The 27,396-nt window shown below is 44.4% G+C and overlaps 2 protein-coding genes across 2 annotated transcripts; one reads left to right on the top strand and one right to left on the bottom strand.

The window, feature by feature from the left end:
- Positions 1-535: 535 nt before the first annotated feature.
- Positions 536-8,384, top strand: LOC125551026. The gene is made up of 4 exons (XM_048714175.1): positions 536-3,723; positions 3,807-5,430; positions 5,520-5,630; positions 5,699-8,384. The coding sequence occupies exons 1-3, from the start codon at positions 3,673-3,675 to the stop codon at positions 5,573-5,575; spliced, it is 1,731 nt and encodes a 576-aa protein (XP_048570132.1). The 5' UTR covers positions 536-3,672; the 3' UTR covers positions 5,576-5,630; positions 5,699-8,384.
- LOC125551027 (calcium-binding protein CBP-like) lies at positions 8,271-11,799 on the bottom strand. Its single transcript, XM_048714176.1, has 5 exons — positions 11,011-11,799; positions 9,232-9,278; positions 8,949-9,124; positions 8,684-8,702; positions 8,271-8,592 (listed from the first exon to the last, which is right to left on the bottom strand). The coding sequence occupies exons 1-5, from the start codon at positions 11,639-11,641 to the stop codon at positions 8,488-8,490; spliced, it is 978 nt and encodes a 325-aa protein (XP_048570133.1). The 5' UTR covers positions 11,642-11,799; the 3' UTR covers positions 8,271-8,487.
- Between the last annotated feature and the right edge of the window lie 15,597 nt (positions 11,800-27,396).

Genomic DNA, 27,396 nt, shown 5'->3' with positions numbered 1-27,396 from the left:
AGTTTGTTGTGCGGGAGAAATCAATCTCGAACGTTGTATGTATTTGCAAGAAATTGAAAATCTCAATTGCAAATAGATGTATTATTCTCGACATGTGTTTAACATGGAACTAGATACATCATAGAAATATTCCGAAATACTGTGTACTCAACAGAGAAACAGTACTGCAGAGGTACTGAATTTATCTTTGCAAGAGATTAAAAATCTCTATTGCAAATGGACATAATTAACCTCAATACGTGATAAGCGTGGAAATGTATTACATCAACTTAAGATCTGGAATACATCTCGGTACTCAACAGAAAAACACTACTATTGTAATGAATAGTAATGATGTTGCAAACTTGATGTTCAAGTGAAAAATTTGAATTGTATTGACCTCAAATTAAATGAGATGATCTTGTATCAAGTTGCAAGATAATTCAGCAAAGTGAATTAATATTTTGTGAGAGAAAATTAATCTCAATTGCAATGAGATTGTTTTGCGAGAAAATAATAATTCTCAATCGCAAATATATATTGTTGTACGAGAAAATTTAATCTCAATCGCGGGAAACATGTTCTAAAGAATCTGATATGTAGTAAACACATTGAACATGTCAAGTATCAACATACGCATATTTCTGGAATTTTAAAACTCAACAGAAAAAGGGTTGAGAATGCAAAGTCCAAGTTGCCAGATGGCTCGATTGTAAAATACAGTAAAGCGTAGAGCTAAACTGAAAAGATTCATAAGCCTGAGGATCGAATCAGAATTTACTTGGACGTATTTAGCATTAAGATAAAGTCAGAGGGCTAAATCCAGAAATGGTTGAAAGGATAAGATTTCCTTTCTTCCTCCTGTGCGGATATGAAATTCCCAATGGGGAATTTTCTACGCCACAGCCATTCGAGATGGGCTCCGCCGGCCGGAGGGGCCGCTGCTTCCGTCGCGGGAGGGGCCGCTGCTGTGGGCGCACCGTCGTCTCCGCTTCCAGGAACCATGCCGGAGGAAGCCTCGCGACGGGCTCGGGCCTGGCCAGCGCCGGGTGCAGGCTGCACTCTGCCAGGCGGAGGGAGAGCCTGCTCCATCTCCGCCACGGCTGGCCTCACCTGGAGGAGTGGGGTCAGCGGATAGCGCCGCACCCCAGGGCAGAGGTCCACCACGTCGTCGAGTAGGAGCCGCGGGAGCGAACTGCGCCGAAGGCGCCGCTGCAATCTTCACCGCGAGTCGTGATGGGGAGGGCGCATCACATTTGACAGAGCGCGGGAACGCCGCGTGTCTCCGTCGTAGTGGCCGGCGAGTACGCCGAGGCTGGGTTCTCCACCGCGCCTGCTACTGCATGCGTCCTCGATGAGCAAGTTGCTTCTGCATTGATGGCGAGAGGGTTAGACTATCCACAATGGGAGTAACATGGGTGATAACATCACACTTATCTATGCAAAATAGATGATGTGGCATGTAATTAATGAAGTATGAGAGACATGTGGTAACATAGCTAGTTACCGTAACATCACACATATCAAAAAAAGATGAGTCTACAATCTAATAAATAAAGTGATGCATGACACAACACATATTTTATTAGCCATTGTGGAGGTAATAAAATAGTAACATATGCATGTTACTGCTTTAAGTTTACTCCGTACTGTGACTAGTCTTAGCGGCACCGTCCGCTAGTTACAACGTAATGGAGATTAGGAAATTATACAAGGTAGTTACTTCCCTTTGCATCATTGGTTGTTTTCGTTGATGTGCCTGAACCGAGGAAATGCTCCAGAAATCACTCATTGAATCAACAGATCATGACGCCCACGCGCGCAACCGGGCGGCCGGGCACGGAGGCCGAGGTCTGGGGCGCGGAGGGCGCGAGTCCGTTGGCGCGGACGGGCGCGGCGCAACAGGGTGGCGGCCGAGCGGACGGGCGCGACCGAGGCGCGGGGCGGCCGGCGCGATCAGACGGCGATGGCGCGAGGCGCGGTGTGGCCGGGCGGAGCCGACCAGGGCCTGGCTCGGGCGGGCGCGGCCGCGGAGGCTGGGGAGCGGTGCCGACGCGGCCAGGGACGGCCACGGCGCTGGCGGGCGTTGCCACGGAGGGATCTACAGGCTCATACCTTTATCTGTTCTTGATTCTCCAATGCTCTTGGACTTGACTCCTAATCCAATCGCTCCAAGGCAGCGATGCACCTGTAGATGGAGATCGCCGGAGTTGCTCCACGACGTTGCCGCTTTCCTGTTTCTTCGTTCTCGCTGTTGAACGCCGATGGAATCGCTCCGCGGGAGCGTGCTGATGACGTGTTAGAAAGGAATCGGGAAACAAACAGAGACAAAGCAAATGATTCCAGTGTTCTTTATTCACCATGGATATACACTTATATACAAGGTTGGATCATATGCCCCAGTGCCTCACTTTATATAGGATTAGATGATTTGCCCTGCTTTTCTTTTCTCTTTAGATAATATGTCTTTTTTATTTACTGTAATCATTTTTGACTTTTTATCCCTATGTTCACAACACGAAATGACTATACTGCCCCTGTAGCAAATTTGCAATTCTTCTTCTTATCTTCTCTCCCTACGTTGCTATACCCAACCAAACAAACAGATCAAGAAATCATAGATTGATTCTGTTATTAGTTTTTATCTCCATGTCCGCGCCCAGCAGAGAGGTGGATGCACCGCCAGCCACCAAGCCATCAACTCCAGCGCCTCCCGGACAGGGAGGGCTCACACAGGCCGGCGGCGAGGTGATTCCTCAAACTACCGGTCGGGCAGACGACTCCTGCATCCATGGATCATCACGAGATGCTACAGATTGGTTAGTATCTGATCAACCCACACCCTCCTCTCCCATGGCTGTTGCGGCGAGCACTAACACCTTGAGGATCATGATCCTAGATCCCACTTCCCAGTACAACACAAGCAGATCACGCATTTCACAACATCATCAGTCACGTACATCTAATCCTATTGAACTCGCTTCATGGTGTACATGTGTGCGCCTGTACATGGATCCTGGCTTTGATTAACCTAGGATCCCATTTCCCATGGTTATTGCAGCTAGCACAACACTTCTCTGGCGTTAATGAACCTGTACAGAAAGTAGAGTAAACTAAGATGAAGCATGAAAAAACAAACCTTCAGATCTAGCATGGTTTTGTTATTTGATAAAATGTTCTCTAACTAATTGGATGATGCCCTTATGTTAAAATGTTTATTTGTTCTCCAAGTAGGCCAACGGTGGTTGCAAGAAATGATATACATGTATCAACAATGGAAGGAGGCATTGATTGGTCCCAGATTGAAATAGCACCAATCAATGATGACGAAATTGATGTTCCTATAACAGAGGAGAACATGTGCACGGTTCTTGGCATCAATGACGAACCTGAGCATCGGAAAATTGTATCTGAAGCAGCTATGAAAGCCTCCATTGCACATGTTGATGCATGTGTGGCTGATATTGATGAGGATTTACTTGCTGATGCGGCTCTTCCTGTGCCTGACCATATGCCTGAAGAGAATCACTTCTGGTATGATAAGGAACATCCTGTGATAGAGGAAGGATCTTTGTTTCGTTCAATGAAAGAGTTCAGGATGCTCATGAGAACATTTGCTATTAGAGGTAAGTTTGACATCAAGATCAAGGATAGTGACACTACTAGATTTTTGGGTCACTGTAAAGGGAATGGATGTCCTTGGAGAATACTGCTAGGACAATAGAAGATGGAAAAACAGTCAGGGTACAAACTTATCCAACATGAATCATTTTTTATGTTGAAACCATTTTACTTGTAACTGATGGTTGGTGTTATGTTTTGTGCAGGTTAACAAGATAGTAAAGCCTCATAAGTGTTCATCAACCGCTGCAGTGATTACAAGCATGGCAGACCAAGCATGGGTGGCAGAAAAGGCAATGGGGTATCTTCAAACTGAACCAAATATTGATGCCAGGGAGCTCCAAAAAAAGCTACAAGCCGAGTACAAATGTACTATTGGGTATCATACTGTTAACAAGGGAAAAGAAAGGGCCAAGAATAGTTTATATGGGACCTGGGGAAAAAGCTTTCAGTCTTTATTGAACTTCAAAGCTGAGATTGATAAAGATCTCCTGGTAGCATTGTCGAGGTTGATGTCAAGAGGGAAGGAGGTGAACTGCATTTCCGCAGATTTTTTTATGGCACTTAAGCCGTGCATTGATGGCTTCTTGGCTGGTTGTAGACCATATGTCAGTATAGACTCTACATTTTTGACTGGAAAGTGGAATGGTCAATTAGCAGCATGTACAACACTAGATGGGAAAAATTGGATGTTTCCTTTAGCATTTGGTTTCTTTGATACAGAGACCGAGGATAACTGGATTTGGTTTATGCAACAACTGCATAGGGCAATAGGACATCTTCAAACTCTAGCTGTTTGTACTGATGCATGCAAAGGGTTAGAGAATGCAGTTAAAATTGTGTTTCCCCAAGCTGAGCAAAGAGAATGCTTTAGGCATCTGATGGCAAACTTCAAAAAAAAATTCCATGGAGATGTTTTTGGTCGCATGTGGCCAGCAGCCAAGGCTTACCGTCTGGAAACATTTAACTATCATATGGGCAAGATATTTGAAGCTGAACCTGCAGTGAGTGCCTACTTGTGTACCTATCATAACTTAAAGTGGATGAGATGTGACTTCAACACAGAAATCAAATGTGATTACATTCACAATAATCTGGCCGAGTGCTTCAATAGTTGGATCAAAGGAACAAAGGAGCTGCCCATGGATGAGCTAGCCGATACAATAAGAGAGAAAATTATGATACTTGTTTATAGAAGGAGAAGAATTGGGGAAATGCTCCAGGGAAAGATGTTGCCTGCCATCATTCAACAAATAAATAATAGAACTAGGCAACTTGACCATTTGGTTGTTGGAAGATCAACCGGAGAAAGTTGTGAGGTCAAGGACACTAGCAAGAATAATCTTAGGCATGTTGTGAAGATAGGCAGCCGTGAGTGCACTTGCCTAGAATGGCAACACACTGGAAAGCCCTGTGAGCATGCACTTGCATTTCTTATAGAGACAGCAGATGTAAACTTTGAACCATATGTACATGAGTACTACTCCGTGAGTAGGTTCCGGGCTGCCTATGCTGGAGAGATTGAACCAATCACAGACAAGTCTCAATGGCCTCATGTTAATCTAGATATTGAGATGGTGCCACCGGTTTTAAAGAGCTCTGTTGGGAGACGGAGGAAGCAGAGAATCAGAAGTTGCCTTGAAGACGGTGGTCGTGGTGGCAGCAAACGGAAGAAGAAAGATGATAATGGCAAAAAACAAATGACCAACAAGGAGGTGACAAAGAGAAGGAAAAAGAAAAGAAGAGATTTGGCAGCAAAAATAGGTGCAAAGAATGTGGGATATTGGGGCACAGGAAAGCAACTTGCAAACAAAATGAAGCTAAAGAGAGGTAACCCATGCACTAGTATCTCATCTATATTAGTATCAAATTAGTACTATTATACCATCTGTAACATCCGGTGTGATTGAACTTTCTAGTGACGTGTCTACTCACGAGCTCGCTCCAGCTGTTGTTGCGACACTTACACACATAACAACAATCACACTACCTCCCAGCCTTCATAACAGCCCTGGGCCTATCACAAGGAGGTAACAATTATATTTCTCATATGCACATTTGATTCCTACTTTTATAACATTGGTGTGTAAACATGTAGGAGGCTTGCTATGGCCATAGCTAGAGACGATGCATCACAACCATCTGGGACAACTATTAATTCTGTAGCATCACCTACCTCTCACTTCCCTTCAAGCTCTACGACACGCAAGAAAAAATTGACCCCCAAAAGGAAGAAGCTCCAATTTTAGTGCATTAAATTTCTATTTTAAATTCTGAGAGATGTTCACATCTGTCAGTTTCAAAGATATGGAGTCGGAAGAATTATTATTTTGCTTGATGTAAACTCGGATTAATTTGTCATGTCATTTGAACCGAGCAACCTTTTTGTGACATTACTTTTGTGATTTCGGTGTGATATATTCTGCCAATTCCATGTGCTAAGTGAACATATGTTGTCACTTTATTTTTAAAATCTATGAAATTGTTATATGCTGCCAAATTCCAACGAAGTGCATATGCGAGGATGCACAACATATATACAGACCCCTGACCTGTGACTAGAGGAGATCCAGCAAGAGATGAACTCAAAACCATTTGTGATTTAGTTAGAAAGTACTCTTCAGCATCTACGCATTTTTTAGTGTGTGATACAATTTAAGTCTCAAGCATCTGGAGGAGATCACTCAGCGAAGTATTTTAAACAACCTACCCAGCTTGATGACTGAAGCAGGACCAGCAACTGCTAGGGTATTTATTAGTACTATATATAAACACTGTAGTCCAGCCATGGCTATTACCGGCGAAGCAACGAACTCTCACACAAAAAATCTGTAAATCCATCAATCACTTAAAAAGTTAGCTTTTATCAGCAACGAGGGCGCCATCCGCAGCTCCGAGTTGCAGCCGATGCCCTGGGACCCGCCGGTCCGCCGAGCTGCCTACATGCAGCGGGAATCGCCGTGGCGGGCCGCCGACCTGCAGCCGGAGCAAGACGCCGCGGGCCGTCGACCTGCAGCGGCAGCCACCGCGCTGGGCCGAGGAGCTGCAGTGGGAGCCGCCGCCGCGGGGCGCCGAGCTGCAGCGGGAGCCACCGCGCCGGGCCGAGGAGCTGCACCGGGAGCCGCCACGCTGAGCTGCTGCTGCCGGGGGCCAAGGTGCCGTTGTCGGCATCCTCCAGTAGGTTGGGGAAAGAAGAACAGAGTAAAGGCGTTGAACTGGGGAAAAGGTGAGCTGGTCGATGGAACTCACACACAGCAGAGAAGATAAGAAGGAGAATTGCAAATTTGCCACAGGGGCAGTAGAGTCATTTCGCGTCGTGAAAATAGGGATAAAAAGTCAAAAATGATTACAGTAAATAAAAATGGCATATTATCTAAAGAGAAAAGAAAAGTAGGGCAAATCATCTAATCCTATGTAAAGTGGGGCAAATTATCAAATGCCCAAGTAAACTGGGGCATATGATCCAATCTGCGTCCATGGGACGCGACCGTTCACTGAGGCGCCTCCTCGAGAGGCAACTGCCAATATGGGAAGCGGGGATTATCCCTTAATAATCATTGGGTTATTATTTTCAACAGAGGGAAGGCATAAAAACACTACGTGCAGGAAAAACCGTGGGAAGAGTTTTGTAAGAAAATTTGATAAAATCAATAGGTAAAACTGATGGGAGGAGACGTCTGTGATGAAAGTGGATTAACGGGAGTGAAGGCGCTAAAACCAAAGCTGCCAATGGTGGGAGAGATCGTCTCGAGTCCAATTCATGTAAGAACTTGGCTCCAGAGGATGGTAGATACCAACCAAGCCCACAAGACGATGATCAACATCTTCTCGATCAAATAAAGCAAAAAACACATTTCTCGGAGTATTTTGTGAAAAAAGATTTAAATCTATTACCAGAATTCATCAAAAGTATAAAGCATCTAAAATTATATCGAGATTCTGAGACCATCGAACGACCACTATCGTCGTCAGAATGAGCCGTCAAAGCACTGTTGTCGCCACTCTCTATTAGAGTCAGCTTGACTTTATTGATGACAACCGAAAGTCTTCATGCACATGCCCCTAAGGACCAACGTCCCGAGGTCACAGTGGTCGCCGTTGAATAAATCAGAAGCACCTGACATCAAATCTCGCCACACAATGAAAAGCCCTAACCTCACCGCCCTAACAAGACAACCAGGATCTCACTGAAGCTCTGTCGAGTACATCCAGATGGACGAACTTGAGAAGGAATGGAACCCGAAAGACAAACTTAAAAAAAAAAACACCGTCATTCGCCTGAGGGCTGTACCTGCGAGGACTAAAAAACACTAACCTAACCTAAACTACTAACCAGGCAGAGGCACCTTGATCCTCCTTCTTCCCGCAAGGGAGGGGGGGTGAATCCACAGGCTCACTGGTGAAGTTCAGAGGGCAGAGTTTACCCTAGCTGTGGCGAGGCGATCAACCGTCCAAATTATTCTCCGGATCACGAGGACATGAAAACATCGAGCTCGCCCGGCGGCTGGTCAGCGATCCAGGGGTTGTTGAGGACTAGCTCCTCCGGTGACGGTGAGGGGTTGAGTTAAGTGAGGACGAGCTAGTGCACATGATTTCCACTGGCAATCGAACTAGTGCACCACTTTTCATCAGAGTTCCAAATGCATCGATGAGCAGATAAGCTCTACCAGTATAGGAGTACCATAACTTGTTCGAATCCTCCAAAAGACTTGTCTGGTCAGCAAAGCAGTACTAATAACAACACCGAAGTGCCAGTATTATACAGCCGGTAACAGAGCTAGTGGCAAAACAACTCTAGCAACCGTTTCGATACAGCTGGGACGATACATCTTTTCGAAAAAAAGCTGGGACGATACATACGCTGAGCCCTGAAGCACTGCAGCGCCATCATGCGATGAGGAAAGGGAGCACGGTCAGCATGAACGCCTCGTAGCCGAAAGTCGCAGACCCCGAGTACGCCGTGTCCTTCTCCTTGAACTTCTCGGTCAGGCCCTGCCAAAATAATTCAGGAAAATTATAAAGGTAATTCAGCCAAATGAACACCGTGAAATGAAAAAAAACTTAGTTTATTTGGTGGAATTACCTTCACTGTAAGGCAGCATCTGCATACATAAAGAACAAACAGTCAGGAATGTGTATATAGTGCAGTTCAAATTGTGCTACTGCTAAGCTTTATAAGGGAACCCAGCGTTTTTCTGCCAATTCTGATTTTGACATAAAAATAATATTGACAAACGAAAAAAATTTGATCTATCCATGTTTCAGTACATTAGATGCTGCAGAATCTTGTGCAGTTTAGTGGGAAAAGCAATCAGCCAAGTCGAAACTAATTGAAGGAATAATCTTACTCAATGAAGTTGTCATATTCAACCGCTTTGTTCTTGCCCCCAGTCTTGTCAAATTTAGACACAAGCAAGTCTAGCACAGTAGGAGAAACGGAATATCCAAGATCTAGAAGAGCATCACGCAGTTCTGGTGCATCAATTCTACCACTTCGGTCACGGTCAAACCTCTCAAATATGCCCTGCACAATAAACATGGGAAATGTAACACATGGAATGTTAAGTCAGTTGATTGGTTCCCTCACAACGAAGCAAGGGAACTTGAAGCTGTACTGCTGTAGCATCTCACCCTCCAATTCTGAAGACTGTAAAACACAGAAGTGAACTCCTTTGGCCCTGAAAGAATCACAGGTAATGTATTTACAGTTAGGAGGTTAAAGAAAAAAGGTATAGAGGATGAAAATGTCAAATGTTGAAAACAGTGTGGGCCTTTTTGATTCGAAGGATTTCAAAAATACAGGAATAGGATACGATTGCATGTGTAAAGCAGAGAACTATGAAAACGCAGGAATCTGCAAAATTGGATGTTTGATTCACAAGAATAGGAAAAACAACAGGAATCCTAAAAGGCACGGTCAAATTAAGGTCAAATCATATGAAAAGATAAGATGGGAAGTTAATATTATGCTATTTCTGGCCTTTGTCTCGCTCTTTGTGCATAGGAATGTAAAAAAGAGGTTAAGTGGATTGTAAAAAACCCTTTGTTTTTCCTATGAAAATCAATCCAAAGGAAAAATTCCTCTGTTTTTATATGGTTAATTCCTTTGAATCAAACGGATGAAGAGTGTCACCATATGAAAATTTCCAATTCCTATGATTGTCCTCTACTTTTCCTATGAATTAAAGAGGCCCTATATGTATACTTCACACTTTAAAACAAATAAAGACAAAATATAAATGGCAGATAATTCTACATAGCACGCTACAAACGAGAAGTGTGTGGCAGATTAAGATCAATTCATGCTTGTACTGTGATGGATTACACAACAAAGAACTTACATACTCCCTCTGTCCGAAAAAGTTTGTCCCTCAAATGGATGTATCTTTTTTTTAGAAAAGGAGGATGACCCCAGCCTCTGCATCTGGGAGATGCATGCGGCCATTTTATTGATTATTCTCGAGGACCTTACAAAGTTAGTGCTAGATACATCCATTTGAGAGACAAGCTTGGGACAAGCTTTTTCGGACGGAGGGAGTACTAGTTGGTTTTATCCTGCAAACCATAGTTTCATCACGACAGAAACAACCTTCAGTTGTGGCGAAGGACAGTTAGGAAAAGTATCTCAGGCTTTCAAGGATAAACTTCTGCCAAAAAAAGCTTTGGTAGAAGTAGAACTAACTCAAAGCAGTTCCAACTTTGAAGCTTGGATAAGCATCAATTAAACTCACGTTTCCGTAATGGACCAGGTTAAACTGAAAGTAAAAAAATGTGCATAGCTTGTATTAGGAAATGCAGATCTGATAAAGCAATCCACACTTCCCATCCAATCTTTCACATTGGGGAGAAAAGAAAATACAACAATCGCCAGTGGCAAGTGAGTTGCTAAGATGTCCATAACAACAGAACAACTCGTGGGTCTTGCAGTAACCTTATTGAAGTACTCCCTCTAGTACAAATTTATACTAAGCTCAAGACACTTATTTTGGGACGGAGGGATATTAAGTAAGGGTCTAATACTTTCCAACATGACTACTTGGCATGTGCTCCAGCTGTATCTAACGTTAGTCTATAGACTGAGAGTCTGAAATCCAGTCAAGCTGAACTAAAAAATTGTGCGGCTTCCTCGGGATCCTTCCCCAGAAATGAAAAGGGTTGATTTGTGACCTCTGGCTCAAACAATTCACCACTAAGTGCCCTCACGTCGCGTGCTACAAAGACCAGAGGAACATCAACACTAAGTCGTGTGCATGTCGAGACGCGGCGCGGTGGACCAGGGAGACGCACGATTGCCTCCTGGAAACCAAGAGTCAAAGACAATGACGCAAAGGATCCCCCATTCATCCTAGCACGATCGTGGATAAGACTTGAGAGATAGTACGACATATGGAGGAGGGAGGGAGGACTCGCCGATCTTGCGGACGTTGGTGTTGGTGAAGAGGTACATGAGGAGGTGGACGGTGCGGAGGCTGAAGCTCTGGCTGCTGAACCCAGAGAGCGCGGACTGCAGCTCCTTGTCGTCGATCATCCCGCTGCCGTCGCGGTCCGCCGCCTGGAAGCACGCCACCACGTTGGGGTCCGTCCCCGGCGGGAACGTGGACGGCACCAGCGCCGCGAACGGGCTCCCGTACCCACCGGCGCCGCCTCCTGCGTAGGGCTGCGCGGCGGGCGGGCCCCCGTACGGCGCGGCGGACGAAGGCGGCTGGGCGCCGTAGGGCTGCTGCCCGTAGCCGCCTCCGCCGCCCCCGCCGTAAGGCTGCTGCGGGGATGGAGCGCCGTGGTAGGGGTCGGAGCCGGAGGAGTAGGAGGTCTTGCCTTCCTTGGGAGGCTTCTGGCCGTAGGACGGTGGGGCTCCGTAGCCGCCGCCGCCTCCGCCGTAAGGCTGCTGCGGGGGCGGAGCACCGTGGTAGGGGTCGGGGCCGGAGGAGGAAGAGGTCTTGCCTTCTTTGGGGGGCTTCTGGCCGGAGGGCGGTGGGGCTCCGTAGCCGCCAGCGGCGCCGTAGGGGTAGCCGGAGCCGGGGGGTGGGGGGTAGCCGGCCATGGGGTTAAGCTTGGGGAATTGGAGTTGTGTGCTCGATCACGGGGACGGGGATGGAATTGGAATGGAACAGGTGGGAAGGGGGCGAAGCAGAACGTGGTTTGGTTTGGCGACGCGGAGGGGAGGGGAGCAGATCGAAAGCACCGACAACGCGGACGGCGATGAATGACGACGCGACGGCACGGCAAACGTGTTGACTAACGGGTGAAATTAAATTTCATAAAAATAAAAGTAAATTCCATATTTGATAATTTACACCAACTTGCTACCGCGTAACACAAAACTCCCGGGACTTAAAAATGCTCCAATACGGCTCCCAAAGGCATCGATGCGTAACATGCATGCTCTCGGGCGCCACGGTACTGCTACGCGTCCTCGCAACGAAGCAGGCGAAGTGCATTGAGGGGAAGGGAAGGGAAAAGAAGCATCCTGCATAGGTTTTTCGTGGCCCCTTGGCGGCAATTAGAGTTTCGAGCGGAGTTGGCGGGCATACGCCGGATCTTGCCGGCGAGGGCGTCCTTTGATTCCGGTGGAGGATGGCTACATCATCCGAAGGCAAGCAGAAAGAGTCGGGGTCCTGACTCACCGCGGTCGGCAAGGGCTCGGCTAGAAGAGGCGTGAAGAAAACTATGAATCATGGACGAGGAGGTGATTCCCCGGGTAATCAATGATAGGGAAGGAAAGGTGAAGAAGTGGCTCTTTGCTGGTAGGATTTTGCACTGGAATATTTTTCACATCCAAACTATTGCCAGTGCGCTTCGACGGGGTGAGTCCCCCAGGGCCCCAATCCAGACAATCCAAATTAATTGTGAGGACGGTATAAGGCGTTATGTGGCCCTATTTGACTGGCTCCATCTTTGGGCTAGGGTTTCGAATCTCCTGTATAATCTCAAAGATGATACTTGGGGAAAACTTATTGCACAACAAATTGACAAGGATGCTACTTCGATCCATTTTGATCATGTTGGCGGATATCTATGATCAAGAGTCTCACATGATGTTAGTAAACCATTAAGAAGATGGATTCTGGTTGATTTGGTTAAGAGAAAAAAAGACAGACTTGTATGACATACAATATGAACAAGTGCCACACTTCTGTTTCTCATGTGGTCGGCTTGGTCATTCTGACATGTTTTGCACAATCCTTGGCCCTCGTAACGAGAATGACAATTTTACCTTTTGGGCCAAAGTTGAGGGCGCCATATGAGACAAAGAAGACTTCTTCTGGGGACAGTTCGAGCAAGGAACAATATTCAAATCCAAGTAGTCAGAGGGAGTCTAGAAATTCTAGTAATGCTGGTAAAGAGGGTGTTAAAGTTACTTCTCCGACAAGAACATACCTCATAATAAGAGGAAAGAAGCACCCAAGCAAGTGTACCGGCGCGTGGATCATACACCACTTCTTTTAACCGATGGTACAGGAGCTGCTACTGAGCTTGTGAGTGGTTTGAAGGATGCATGTGATGACCAAAAGAGACTGGTGACGAGAATGAGTTGGAGAGGAACTGAAAGAAGAAGAACCTGACACCTGAAAACTCGTTAGCGACTGCAGAGCAACGCTTCCCGTCCCAATGATTTGCATGAGCTAGAATTGCCGGGGGATTGAGAACCCCGAGGCAGTTCACGAGCTTTTGCTGCACAGTGAAGCAAGAAGCTCGTGCCCTGCTATTCATCATGGAAACAAAAATGAGGGCTAAAAGGGTGGAAGACCCGTGATACCAGCTTGGTTTTGCGGGTTGCTTTGTCGTGGATAGTGAAGGCCTTAGTGGCGACATGGGTCTTTATTGGTCTAATAAAGATGTTGAGGTTGAACTGAAAAGCTACAGTACCAGCCATATCGATATATTGGTAAGGATGAGGGATCAAAGTTCGGCGACGTGGCGATTTATTGGTTTTTATGGTGCTCCGAGAGCCGAAAACAGACATCTCAACTGTCGTTTTCTTTGGAAGTTGTATGCACTGCCACATTCAGCATGGTTATGCATGGGTAATTTTAATGAGACTCTCTATGGCGAGGAACACTTCAGTCGGTCGGTTCGACCAGAGTCGCAAATGAAGGCATTTAGAGAGGTCACATATGAGATTTCCTTCCAAGACTTAGGACGGACTAGGTTGGCATATACTTGGGTTGGTCGCCAAGCGGATAATGCTAATATCTAAGCTCGGTTAGACTGTGCTTTACTAACGAGGCTTTTCGACAGAAATATGAACATATTTGTGTGCGTCATGTAAGTTCAGTTGAGTCTGCTCATTATTTTGTAGTGACTGAAATCAATGAAAATTGCACTCTCAAGGTGTACGACATGCAAAAACATTTTAGGTGTGAGAATGTTTGGAAAAATCACACAAAATATGAGAAGTTAGTCAAGGATTCGTGGCAATGGCAGAACCACACTCCAGGTCTACACGGGATAGTGGAGTTCCTTGGAGCCTACCGCGAGAGTTTGAGACAAGGGGTATACGTGAGTTTGGGTGCCTAACAAGGTCATTTCGAGAACTTAAGTAAAAGCTAGACAAATTAAAAAAAACTAGACAAATTGGGGCGGCAATCTATAGGGTGTGGCCCTTTTGACGAAGAGAAAAGCACGCCTGCCAGATTGCATGATATGCTCCGTTAAGAGGAGGTGTGGCTACGATAGCACTCAAAGGTCTGGCTATGAGCAAGAGATTGTACTACATGATACTTTCAAGCACAAGCTAAGCAGAGGCAGCAAATGAATAAAATCAGTGGGCTACAGAGGGCTGAGGACTCAGTTTGTGCTGATGAAGGCGAGATAAAGATAAAATTCAGTCGTTTTATCAAAATGTGTAGACATCCCAAGGACTGTATGATACATGCGATGGAACATGTGCCCGTGAAAGTTACAATGGAGATGAATGAGTTAATGATCCAACCATTCGAGTCAAAGGAAGGATAGACGCCATGTTTTAGATGGCCCCATCAAAAGCTCCATGTGTCGCTGGTTTTGACAGCAGGATTTTTCCAGCGACATTGGCACTTGCTGAAAGATGATGTTACTAAAGCCGTGCTTGGATTCCTCAATGGTGGTGATCTACCGTTGGGCCCTAATGACACTTCCATTAGCTTAATTCCAAAGGTACACCATCCACAGTCGATTTCCCAATATCACCCTATTGCCCTATGCCCGGTTTTATACAAATTAGCTGTTAAGTCAATTACAAAATCGCATGAGGGGGTTTATGGAATATATTATCAGCGAGGGGCAAAGTGTGTTTGTTCCTGGTCGCTTGATTACGAACAATGTTCTTGTGGCCTTTGAGTGTCCACACTTTGTGCAGACGGAAGACAAGGAAAGATTATGCATGTGCAGTCAAGTTAGATATGATAAAAGCATATGATCGAGTGGAGTGACACTATATGTAGGCCATTCTTTGGAGACTTGGCTTCAGCATCAACTTAATCAGATTAATAATGAATTATGTCTCATCTGTTCGCTTCTTGGTTCGGGTTAATGCGGAATTACAACCCTATCTTACCCATTTAAGAGGGCAGGCAGGGTGACCCTTTGTCACCATTCTTATTTCTATCACGTGCAAAAGGATTCTCATCTTTACTAAAAAAAATTGGAGGACATATTGATAGGGTATAAGGATGAGCATCCGAGCACCATGGATGAGTCATTTGCTTTTCGTGGATGATAGTATGATATTTTTAAATGCAAATTCTCAGAGTGCAGAAAGGCTAAATAATATAATATGGTTCTATGGGAAAGCTTCAGGCCAATGTGTAAAGAGAGACAAAAGTGTTATCTTTTTCAGCCCGAAGACCCCATATTCTTCCAGGCAAGCTATGAAGGGAACCCTGGGTGTTTATGTTGAAGTAATCAATGAAAGGTATCTTCGGATCCCTACCATTGTTGGCCAAAACACTAGTGGCACATTCGACCATATCGGTGAACAACTGAAGGAAATATGCCCCAAAGGCAATAGTAAAGTTGTTATTTATATTTCCTTATATCATGATAAATGTTTATTATTCATGCTAGAATTGTATTAACCGGAAACTTAGTACATGTGTGAATACATAGACAAACAGAGTGTCCCTAGTATGCCTCTACTTGACTAGCTCGTTAATCAAAGATGGTTAAGTTTCCTAGCCATGGACATGTGTTGTCATTTGATGAACGGGGTCACATCATTAGAGAATGATGTGATGGACTATACCCATCCGTTAGCTTAGCACTATGATCGTTTAGTTTATTGCTATTGCTTTCTTCATGACTTATACATGTTCCTATGATTATGAGATTATGCAACTCCCGAATACCGGAGGAACACCTTGTGTGCTATCAAACGTCACAACATAACTGGGTGATTATAAAGATGCTCTACAGGTGTCTCTGATGGTGTTTGTTGAGTTGGCATAGATCGAGATTAGGATTTGTCACTCCGATTGTCGGAGAGGTATCTCTGGCCCTCTCGGTAATGCACATCACTATAAGCCTTGCAAGCAATGTGACTAATGAGTTAGTTGTGGGATGATGCTGAAGGAAATATGTCCTAGTGGCAATAATAAAGTTGTTATTTATATTTCCTTATATCATGATAAATGTTTATTATTCATGCTAGAATTGTATTAACCGGAAACTTAGTACATGTGTGAATACATAGACAAACAGAGTGTCACTAGTTTGCCTCTACTTGACTAGCTCGTTGAATCAACGATGGTTATGTTTCCTAACCATAGACATGAGTTGTCATTTGATTAACGGGATCACATCATTAGAGAATGATGTGATTGACTTGACCCATCCGTTAGCTTAGCACGATGATCGTTTAGTTTGTTGCTATTGCTTTCTCCAAAACTTATACATGTTCCTATGACTATGAGATCATGCAACTCCCGAATACTAGAGGAACACTTTGTCTGCTACCAAACGTCACAACGTAACTGGGTGATTATAAAGGTGCTCTACAGGTGTCTCTGATGGTGTTTGTTGAGTTGGAATAGATCGGGATTAGGATTTTTCACTCCGATTGTCGGAGAGGTTGCTACCTCTTGAGCACTGCGTTGGTTTTCCCTTGAAGAGGAAAGAGTGATGCAGCAAAGTAGCGTAAGTATTTCCCTCAGTTTTTGAGAACCAAGGTATCAATCTAGTAGGAGACTACATGCAAGTCCCTCGTATCTACACAAACAAGTAAGAACCTCGCAATCAACACGATAAAGGGGTTGTCAATCCCTTCACGGTCACTTAAGAGAGTGAGATCTGATAGAGATAATAATAATAAGATAAATATTTTTGGTATTTTTATGATATAGATTGAAAGTAAAGATTGCAAAATAAAATAGATCGGAAACTTATATGATAAAAGATAGACCCGGGAGCCATAGGTTTCACTAGTGGCTTCTCTCAAGATAGCATAAGTATTACGGTGGGTGAACAAATTACTGTCGAGCAATTGATAGAAAAGTGCATAATTATGAGAATATCTAGGCATGATCGTGTATATAGGCATCACGTCGGCGACAAGTAGACCGAAACGATTCTGCAACTACTACTATTACTCCACACATCGACCGCTATCCAGCATGCATCTAGAGTATTAAGTTCATAAGAACAGAGTAACGCATTAGGCAAGATGACATGATGTAGAGGGATAAACTCAAGCAATATGATACAAACACCATCTTTTTATCCTCGATGGCAACAATACAATACGTGTCGTGCTGCCCCTGCTATCACTGGGAAAGCACACCGCAAGATTGAACCCAATGCTAAGCACTTCTCCCATTGCAAGAAAGATCAATATAGTAGGCCAAACCAAACTGATAATTCAAATAGACTTTCAAAGATAACCAATCATACATAAAAAGATTTCAGAGAAGAATCAAATATTGTTCATAGATAAACTTGATCATAAACCCACAATTCATCGGATCTCGACAAACACACCGCAAAAAGAGTTACATCAAATAGATCTCCAAGAAGATCGAGGAGAACATTGCATTGAGATCCAAAGAGAGACAAGAAGCCATCTAGCTAATAACTATGGACCCGAAGGTTTGTGGTAAACTACTCACACATCATCGGAGAGGCTATGGTGTTGATGTAGAAGCCCTCCGTGATCGATTCCCCCTCCGGCGGAGCTCCGGAAAAGACCCCAAGATGGGATCTCTTGGGTACAGAAGGTTGCGGCGGTGGAAATAGGGTTTCATGGTGCTCCTGGATGTTTTCGAGGTATGTGGACATATATGGGAGGAAGAAATAGGTCGGTGGAGCCATGAGGGGCCCACGAGGGTGGGGGGCGCGCCTCCCTGCCTCGTGGCCTCCTCGTTGATTTCTTGACATCCACTCCAAGTCCTCTAGATCACGTTTGTTCCAAAAATAACTCTCCCGAAGGTTTCATTCCGTTTGATATTCCTTTTTTGCGAAACACTGAAATGGGCAAAAAAACAGCAATTTGCGCTGAGCCTTGGGTTAGTAGGTTATTCCCAAAAATAATATAAAAGTGTATAAATAAGCCCATTAACATCCAAAACAGATAATAAAATAGCATGCAACAATAAAAAATTATAGATACGTTGGAGATGTATCAAGCATCCCCAAGTTTAATTCCTGCTCGTCCTCGAGTAGGTAAATGATAAAAACGGAATTTTTGATGTGGAATGCTACCTAGTATAATTCTCAATGTAATTTTCTTTATTGTGGCATGAATGTTCAAATCCGAAAGATTCAAGACAAAAGTTTAATATTGACATAAAATAATGATACTTCAAGCATACTAACAAAGCAATCATGTCTTCTCAAAATATCATGGCCAAAGAAAGTTATCCCTACAAAATCATATAGTCTGGCTATGCTCTATCTTCACCACACAAAGTATTTAAATCATGCACAACGCCGATGACAAGCCAAGCAATTGTTTCATACTTTTGATGTTCTCAAACTTTTTCAATCTTCGTGCAATACATGAGCGTGAGCCATGGACATAGCACTATAGGTGGAATAGAATGGTGGTTGTGGAGAAGACAAAAAGGAGAAGATAGTCTCGCATCAACTAGGCGTGTCAACGGGCTATGGAGATGCCCATCAATAGATATCAATGTGAGTGAGTAGGGATTGCCATGCAACGGATGCACTAGAGTTATAAGTGTATGAAAGCTCAACAAAAGAAACTAAGTGGGTATGCATCCAACTTGCTTGCTCACGAAGACCTAGGGCATTTTGAGGAAACCCATAATTGGAATATACAAGCCAAGTTCTATAATGTTAAATTCCCACTAGTATATGAAAGTGACAACATAGGAGACTCTCTATCATGAAGATCATGGTGCTACTTTGAAGCACAAGTGTGGTAAAATGATAGTAACATTTTCCCTTCTCTCTTTTTCTCTCATTTTTTTATATTTGGGCCTTCTCTTTTTTTATGGCCTCTTTTTTCTTTTTCTTTTTTTTATTTCGTCCAGAGTCTCATCCCGACTTGTGGGGGAATCATATTCTCCATCATCCTTTCCTCACTTGGGACAATGCTCTAATAATGATGATCATCACACTTTTATTTTCTTACAAGTCAAAAATTACAACTCAATTCTTGGAACAAAATTGACTCTATGTGAATGCCTCTGGCGATGTACCGGGATGTGCAATGACTCATGCGCGACATGTATGAAAGAATTATGAACGGTGGCTTTGCGACAAATACGATGTCAACTACATGATCATGCAAAGCAATATGACAATGATGTAACGTGTCATAACAAACGGAACGGTGGTAAGTTGCATGGAAATATATCTCGGAATGGCTATGGAAATGCCATAATAGGTAGGTATGGTGGCTGTTTTGAGGAAGGTATATGGTGGATTTATGGCACCGGCGAAAGTTGTGCGGTACTAGAGAGGCTAGCAATGGTGGAAGGGTGAGAGTGCGTATAATCCATGGACTCAACATTAGTCATAAAGAAATCACATACTTATCGCAAAAATCTATTAGTCATCGAAACAAAGTACTACGTGCATGCTCCTAGGGGGATAGATTGGTAGGAAAAGACCATCGCTCGTCCCCGACCGCCACTCATAAGGCAGACAATCAATAAATAAATCATGCTCCGACTTCATCACATAACGGTTCACCATACGTCCATGGCACGGGAATCACAAACTTTAGGACAAGTATTTCTCAAATTCACAACTACTCAACTAGCATGACTCTAATATCTGTTGGGGAACGTAGCAATAATTCAAAAAATTTCCTACGTGTCACCAAGATCAATCTATGGAGTCATCTAGCAACGAGGGAGGAGTGGATCTACATACCCTTGTAGATCGCGCACGGAAGCGTTCAAGAGAACGGGGTTGATGGAGTCGTACTCATCGTGATCCAAATCACCGATGATCCTAGCGCCGAACGGACGGCACCTCCGCGTTCAACATACGTACGGAGCAGCAACGTCTCCTCCTTCTCGATCCAGCAAGGGGGAAGGAGAGGTTGATGGAGATCCAACAGCACAACGGCGTGGTGGTGGAAGTAGCAGGATTCCAACAGGGCTTCGCTAAGCGCTGCGGGAGGAGGGAGATGTGTCACGGGAGGGAGAGGGAGGCGCCATGCCTTAGGTTTTGTTTGCCCTCCCTTCCCCCCACTATATATAGGGCCAAGGGAGAGGGGAGGGCGCAGCCTTGCCCCTTCCTCCAAGGAAGGGTGCGGCCAAGGGGGGGAGGAGTCCATCCTCCCCAAGGCACCTCGGAGGTGCCTTCCCCCTTTAGGACTCTCCCCTCCTCTTGTCCCTTTGGCGCATGGGACTCTAGGGGCTGGTTCCCTTGGCCCATGTAGGCCAAGGCGCACCCCCTACAGCCCATGTGGCCCCCCGGGGCAGGTGGCCCCACCCGGTGGACCCCCGGGACCCTTCCGGTGGTTCCGGTACAATACCGGTGACCCCGAAACTTGTCCCGATGGCCGAAATAGCACTTCCTATATATAATTCTTTACCTCCGGACCATTCCGGAACTCCTTGTGACGTCCGGGATCTCATCCGGGACTCCGAAGAACTTTCGGGTTACCGCATACTAATATCTCTATAACCCTAGCGTCACCGAACCTTAAGTGTGTAGACCCTACGGGTTCGGGAGACATGCAGACATGACCGAGACGTTCTCCGGTCAATAACCAACAGCGGGATCTGGATACCCATGTTGGCTCCCACATGTTCTACGATGATCTCATCGGATGAACCACGATGTCAAGGACTTAATCAATCCCGTATACAATTCCCTTTGTCTATCGGTACGACACTTGCCCGAGATTCGATCGTCGGTATCCCGATACCTTGTTCAATTTCGTTACCGGCAAGTCTCTTTTACTCGTTCTGTAACACATCATCCCGTGATCAACTCCTTGATCACATTGTGCACATTATGATGATGTCCTACCGAGTGGGCCCAGAGATACCTCTCCGTTTTCACGGAGTGACAAATCCCAGTCTCGATTCGTGCCAACCCAACAGACACTTTCGGAGATACCCATAGTGTACCTTTATAGCCACCCAGTTACGTTGTGACATTTGGCACACCCAAAGCACTCCTACGGTATTCAGGAGTTGCACAATCTCATGGTCTAAGGAAATGATACTTGACATTAGAAAAGCTTTAGCATACGAACTACACGATCTAGTGCTATGCTTAGGATTGGGTCTTGTCCATCACATCATTCTCCTAATGATGTGATCCCGTTATCAACGACATCCAATGTCCATGGTCAGGAAACCGTAACCATCTATTGATCAACGAGCTAGTCAAACTAGAGGCTTACTAGGGACATGGTGTTGTCTATGTATCCACACATGTATCTGAGTTTCCTATCAATACAATTATAGCATGGATAATAAACGATTATCATGAACAAGGAAATATAATAATAATCAATTTATTATTGCCTCTAGGGCATATTTCCAACAGGCTCCCACTTGCACTAGAGTCAATAATCTAGTTCACATCGCCATGTGATTAACACTCACAGGTCACATCCCCATGTGACTAATGCCCAAAGAGTTTACTAGAGTCAATAATCTAGTTCACATTTACCATGTGATTAACACTCGATGAGTTCTGGGTTTGATCATGTTATGCTTGTGAGAGAGGTTATAGTCAACGGGTCTGAACCTTTCAGATCCGTGTGTGCTTTACAAATCTCTATGTCATCTCCTAGATGCAGCTACCACGTTCTATTTGGAGCTATTCCAAATAACTGTTTCTACTTGGAGCTATTCTAAATTGTTGCTCCATTATACGTATCCGGTATCTCTACTCAGAGCTATCCGGATAGGTGTTAAGCTTGCATCGACGTAACTCTTTACGTCGAACTCTTTATCACCTCCATAATCGAGAAAATTCCTTAGTCCACTAGTTACTAAGGATAACTTTGACCGCTGTCCTGTGATCCATTCTTGGATCACTCTTGTACCCCTTGACTGACTCATGGCAAGGCACATTTCAGGTGCGGTACACAGCATAGCATACTGTAGAGCCTATGTCTTAAGCATAGGGGACGACCTTCGTCCTTTCTCTCTATTCTGCCATGGTCGAGCTTTAAGTCTTAACTTCATACCTTACAACTCAGGCAAGAACTCCTTCTTTGACTGATCCATCTTGAACACCTTCAAGATCATGTCAAGGTATGTGCTCATTTGAAAGTACTATTAAGCGTTTTGATCAATCCTTATAGATCTTGATGCTCAATGTTCAAGTAGCTTAATCCAGGCTTTCCATTGAAAAACACCTTTCAAATAACCCTATATGCTTTCCAGAAATTCTACGTCATTTCTGATCAACAACATATACTCATCGGAAATTCTATAATGCTCCCACTCACTTCTTTGGAAATACAAGTTTCTCATAAACTTTGTATAAACCCAAAACCTTTGATCATCATCAAAGTGTATATTCCAACTCCGAGATGCTTACTCCAGTCCTTAGAAGGATTGCTAGAGCTTTGCATACTTGTTAGCATCTTTCAGGATTGTTAAAACCTTCTGGTTGTATCACATACAACCTTTCCTCAAGAAAATCACGAGGAAACAATATTTTTGACATCCTATCTGCAAGATTTCATAAATAATGCAGTAATCGCTAATATAATTCCAACAGACTCTTAGCATCGCTACGAGTGAGAAAGTCTCATCGTAGTCAACTCCTTGAACTTGTCGGAAAACATCTTAACGACAAGTCGAGCTTTCTTAATGGTGACATTTACCATCATTGTCCGTCTTCCTTTTAAAATCCATATGTACCTAACAGCCTTACGACCATCAAGTAGTTCTCCCAAAGTCTACACTTTGTTTTCATATATGGATCCTCTCTCGGATTATATGGCCTCGAGCCATTTATCGGAATCCAGGCCCACCATCGCTTCTCCATAGCTCGTAGGTTCATTGTTGTCTAGCAACATGACTTCCAAGACAGGATTACGTACCACTCTGAAGTAGTACGCATCCTTGTCATCCCACGAGGTTTGGTAGTGACTTGATCTGAAGTTTCATGATCACTATCATAAGCTTTCCACTTCAATTGGTGTAGGTGCCACAGGAACAACTCCCTGTGCTCTGCCACACACTAGTTGAAGAGACAGTTCAATAACCTCATCAAGTCTCCACCATCCTCCCACTCAATTCTTTCGAGAGAAACTTTTCCTCGTGAAAGGACTCGATTCTAGAAACAATCCCTTATTGCTTTCGGATCTGAGACAGGAGGTATACCCAACTGTTTTGGGTGTCCTATGAAGATGCATTTATCCGCTTTGGGTTCGAGCTTATCAGCCTGAAACTTTTTCACATAAGCGTCGCAGCCCCAAACTTTTAAGAAATGACAGCTTAGGTTTCTCTAAACCATAGTTCATATGGTGTCATCTCATCGAAATTACGTGGTGCCCTATTTAAAGTGAATGTGGTTGTCTCTAATGCCTAACCCATAAACTATCGTGGTAATTCGATAAGAGACATCATGGTATGCATCATATCCAATAGGGTGCAGTTATGATGTTCGGACACCCCATCACACTATGGTGTTCCAGGCTGTATTAGTTGTGAAAAAATTTCCACAATGTCTTAATTCTATGCCAAACTCGTAATTCAGATATTCATCTCTATGATCATATCATAGATATTTTATCCTCTTGTCACGACGATCTTTCAACTTCACCCTGAAATTACTTGAACCTTTCAATAATTCAGACTCGTGATTCATCAAGTAAATATACTCAACATCTACTCAAATCATCTGTGAAGTAAGAACATAACGATATCCACTACATGCCTCAGCACTCATTGGACTGCACACATCAAAATGTATTACTTCCAACAAGTTGCTTTCTAGTTCCATTTTACTGAAAACGAGGCTTTCAGTCATCTTGCCCATGTGGTATGATTTGCATGTCTCAATTGATTCAAAATCAAGTGAGTCCAAACGGTCCATTTGCATGGAGTTTCTTCATGCATATACACCAATAGACATGGTTCGCATGTCTCAAACCTTTTAAAAAACGAGTGAGCCCAAAGATCCATCAACATGGAGCTTCTTCATGCGTTTTATACCGATATGACTTAAGTGGCAGTGCCACAAGTAGGTGGTACTATCATTACTATCTTTTGGCATGAACATGTGTATCACTATGAGCGAGATTCAATAAACCATTCATTTCAGGTGTAAGACCATTTGAAGGTATTATTCAAAAAAACAGAGCAACCATTATTCTCCTTAAATGAATAACCGTATTGCGATAGACATAATCCAGTCATGTCTATGCTCAACGCAAACACCAAATAACAATTATTTAGGTTTTAATACCAATCTCGATGGTAGAGGGAGCGTACGATATTTGATCAACCTTGGAAATACTTCCAACACATATCGTCATCTCACCTTTAGCTAGTCTCCGTTTATTGCGTAGCTTTTATTTCGAGTTACTAACACTTAGCAACTGAACCGGTATCTAATACCCTGGTGCTACTAGGAGTACTAGTAAAGTACACATCAACACAATGTATATCCAATATACTTCTATCGACCTTGCCAGCCTTCTCATCTACCAAGTATCTAGGGTAATTCTGCTCCAGTGGCTGTTCCCCTTATTACAGAAGCACTCAGTCTCGGGTTTGGGTTCAACCTTGGGTTTCTTCACTAGAGCAGCAGCTGAATTGCCGTTTCATGAAGTGTCCCTTTGTTCCCTTGCCCTTGTTGAAACTAGTGGTTTCACCAACCATCAACAATTGATGCTCCTTCTTGATCTCTACTTTTGTGGTGTCAAACATCGCGAATATCTCAAGGATCATCATATATGTCCCTGATATATTATAGTTCATCACGAAGCTCAAGCAGCTTGGTGGTAATGACTTCGGAGAACCATCACTATTTCATCTGGAAGATCAACTCCCACTCGATTCAAGCGATTGTTGTACTCAGACAATCTGAGCACAAGCACAACAATTGAGCTTTTCTCCTTAGTTTGTAGGCTAAGAAAATCATCGGAGGTCTTATACCTCTTGACGTGGGCACGAGCCTGAAATCCCAATTTCAGCCCTCGAAACATCTCATATGTTTCGCGACGTTTCAAAATGTCTTCGGTGCCTCAACTCTAAGCCGTTTAACTGAACTATCACGTAGTTATCAAAATGTGTATGTCAGATGTTCGCAACATCCACAGACAACGTTCGAGGTTCAGCACACTGAGCGGTGCATTAAGGACATAAGCCTTCTATGAATCAATGAGGACAATCCTCAGTTTACGGACCTAGTCCGCATAACTGCTACTATAGACTTTGAACTAAACTTTCTCTAGGAACATATCTAAACAGTAGAACTGAAGCGCGAGCTACGACATAATTTGCGAAGACCTTTTGACTATGTTCAGGATAATTAAGTTCATCTTATGAACTCCCACTCAGATAGACATCCCTCTAGTCATCTAAGTGATTACATGATCCGAGTCAACTAGGCCGTGTCCGATCATCACGTGAGACGGACTAGTCAACGTCGGTGAACATCTTCATGTTGATCGTATCTTCTATACGACTCATGCTCGACCTTTCGGTCTTCTCTGTTTCGAGGCCATGTCTGTACATGCTAGGCTCGTCAAGTCAACCTAAGTGTTTTGTGTGTGTAAATCTGTCTTACACCCGTTGTATGTGAACGTTAGAATCTATCACACCCGATCATCATGTGGTGCTTCGAAACGACGAACTTTCGCAACGGTGCACAGTTAGGGGGAACACTTTCTTGAAATTTTAATGAGGGATCATCTTATTTACTACGGTCGTTCTAAGCAAATAAGATGTATAAACATGATAAACATCACATGCAATCAAATAGTGACATGATATGGCCATCATCACTTTGCTCCTCTAGATCTCCATCTTCGGGGCTCCATGATCATCATCGTCACCGGCATGACACCATGATCTCCATCATCATGATCTCCATCATCGTGTCTTCATGAAATTGTCTCGTCAACTACTACTTCTACTACTATAGCTAACGGTTAGCAATAAAGTAAAGTAATTACATGACGTTTATGTTGACACGCGGGTCATAAATAAATTAAGACAACTCCTATGGCTCCTGCCGGTTGTCATACTCATCGACATGCAAGTCATGATTCCTATTACAAGAACATGATCAATCTCATACATCACATATATCATTCATCACATCCTTTTGGCCATATCACATCACATAGCATACCCTGCAAAAACAAGTTAGACGTCCTCTAATTGTTGTTTGCATGTTTTACGTGTCTGCTATGGGTTTCTAGCAAGAACTTTTCTTACCTACGCAAAAACTACAACGTGATATGCCAATTGCTATTTACCCTTCATAAGGACCCTTTTCATCGAATCCGATCCGACTAAAGTGGGAGAGACAGACACCCGCTAGCCACCTTATGCAACTAGTGCATGTCAGTCGGTGGAACCAGTCTCACGTAAGAGTACGTGTAAGGTCGGTCCGGGCCGCTTCATCCCACGATGCCGCTGAATCAAGATAAGCCTAGTAATGGCAAGCATATTGAACAAAATCAACGCCCACAACTACTTTGTGTTCTACTCGTGCATAGAAACTACGCATAGACCTAGCTCATGATGCCACTGTTGGGGAACGTAGCAGAAATTCAAAATTTTTCATACGTGTCACCAAGATCAATCTATGGAGTCATCTAGCAACGAGGGAGGAGTGGATCTACATACCCTTGTAGATCGCGCGCGGAAGCGTTCAAGAGAACGGGGTTGATGGAGTCGTACTCGTCGTGATCCAAATCACCGATGATCCTAGCGCCGAACGGACGGCACCTCCGCGTTCAACACACGTACGGAGCAGCGACGTCTCCTCCTTCTCGATCCAGCAAGGGGGAAGGAGAGGTTGATGGAGATCCAACAGCACAACGGCGTGGTGGTGGAAGTAGTGGGATTCCAACAGGGCTTCGCTAAGCGCTGCGGGAGGAGGGAGATGTGTCACGGGAGGGAGAGGGAGGCGCCAGGCCTTAGGTTTTGTTTGCCCTCCCTTCCCCCCACTATATATAGGGCCAAGGGAGAGGGAAGGGCGCAGCCTTGCCCCTTCCTCCAAGGAAGGGTGCGGCCAAGGGGGGGAGGAGTCCATCCTCCCCAAGGCACCTCGGAGGTGCCTTCCCCCTTTAGGACTCTCCCCTCCTCTTGTCCCTTTGGCGCATGGGCCTCTAGGGGCTGGTGCCCTTGGCCCATGTAGGCCAAGGCGCACCCCCTACAGCCCATGTGGCCCCCCGGGGCAGGTGGCCCCACCCGG

The sequence above is a fragment of the Triticum urartu genome, chromosome 4 (assembly GCF_003073215.2).
Source record: "Triticum urartu cultivar G1812 chromosome 4, Tu2.1, whole genome shotgun sequence".
In the NCBI taxonomy this organism is placed as follows: Eukaryota; Viridiplantae; Streptophyta; class Magnoliopsida; order Poales; family Poaceae; genus Triticum; species Triticum urartu.
The sequence above is the reverse complement of the archived record's forward strand: the minus strand, read 5'-3'. Positions and strand labels throughout refer to the sequence as shown.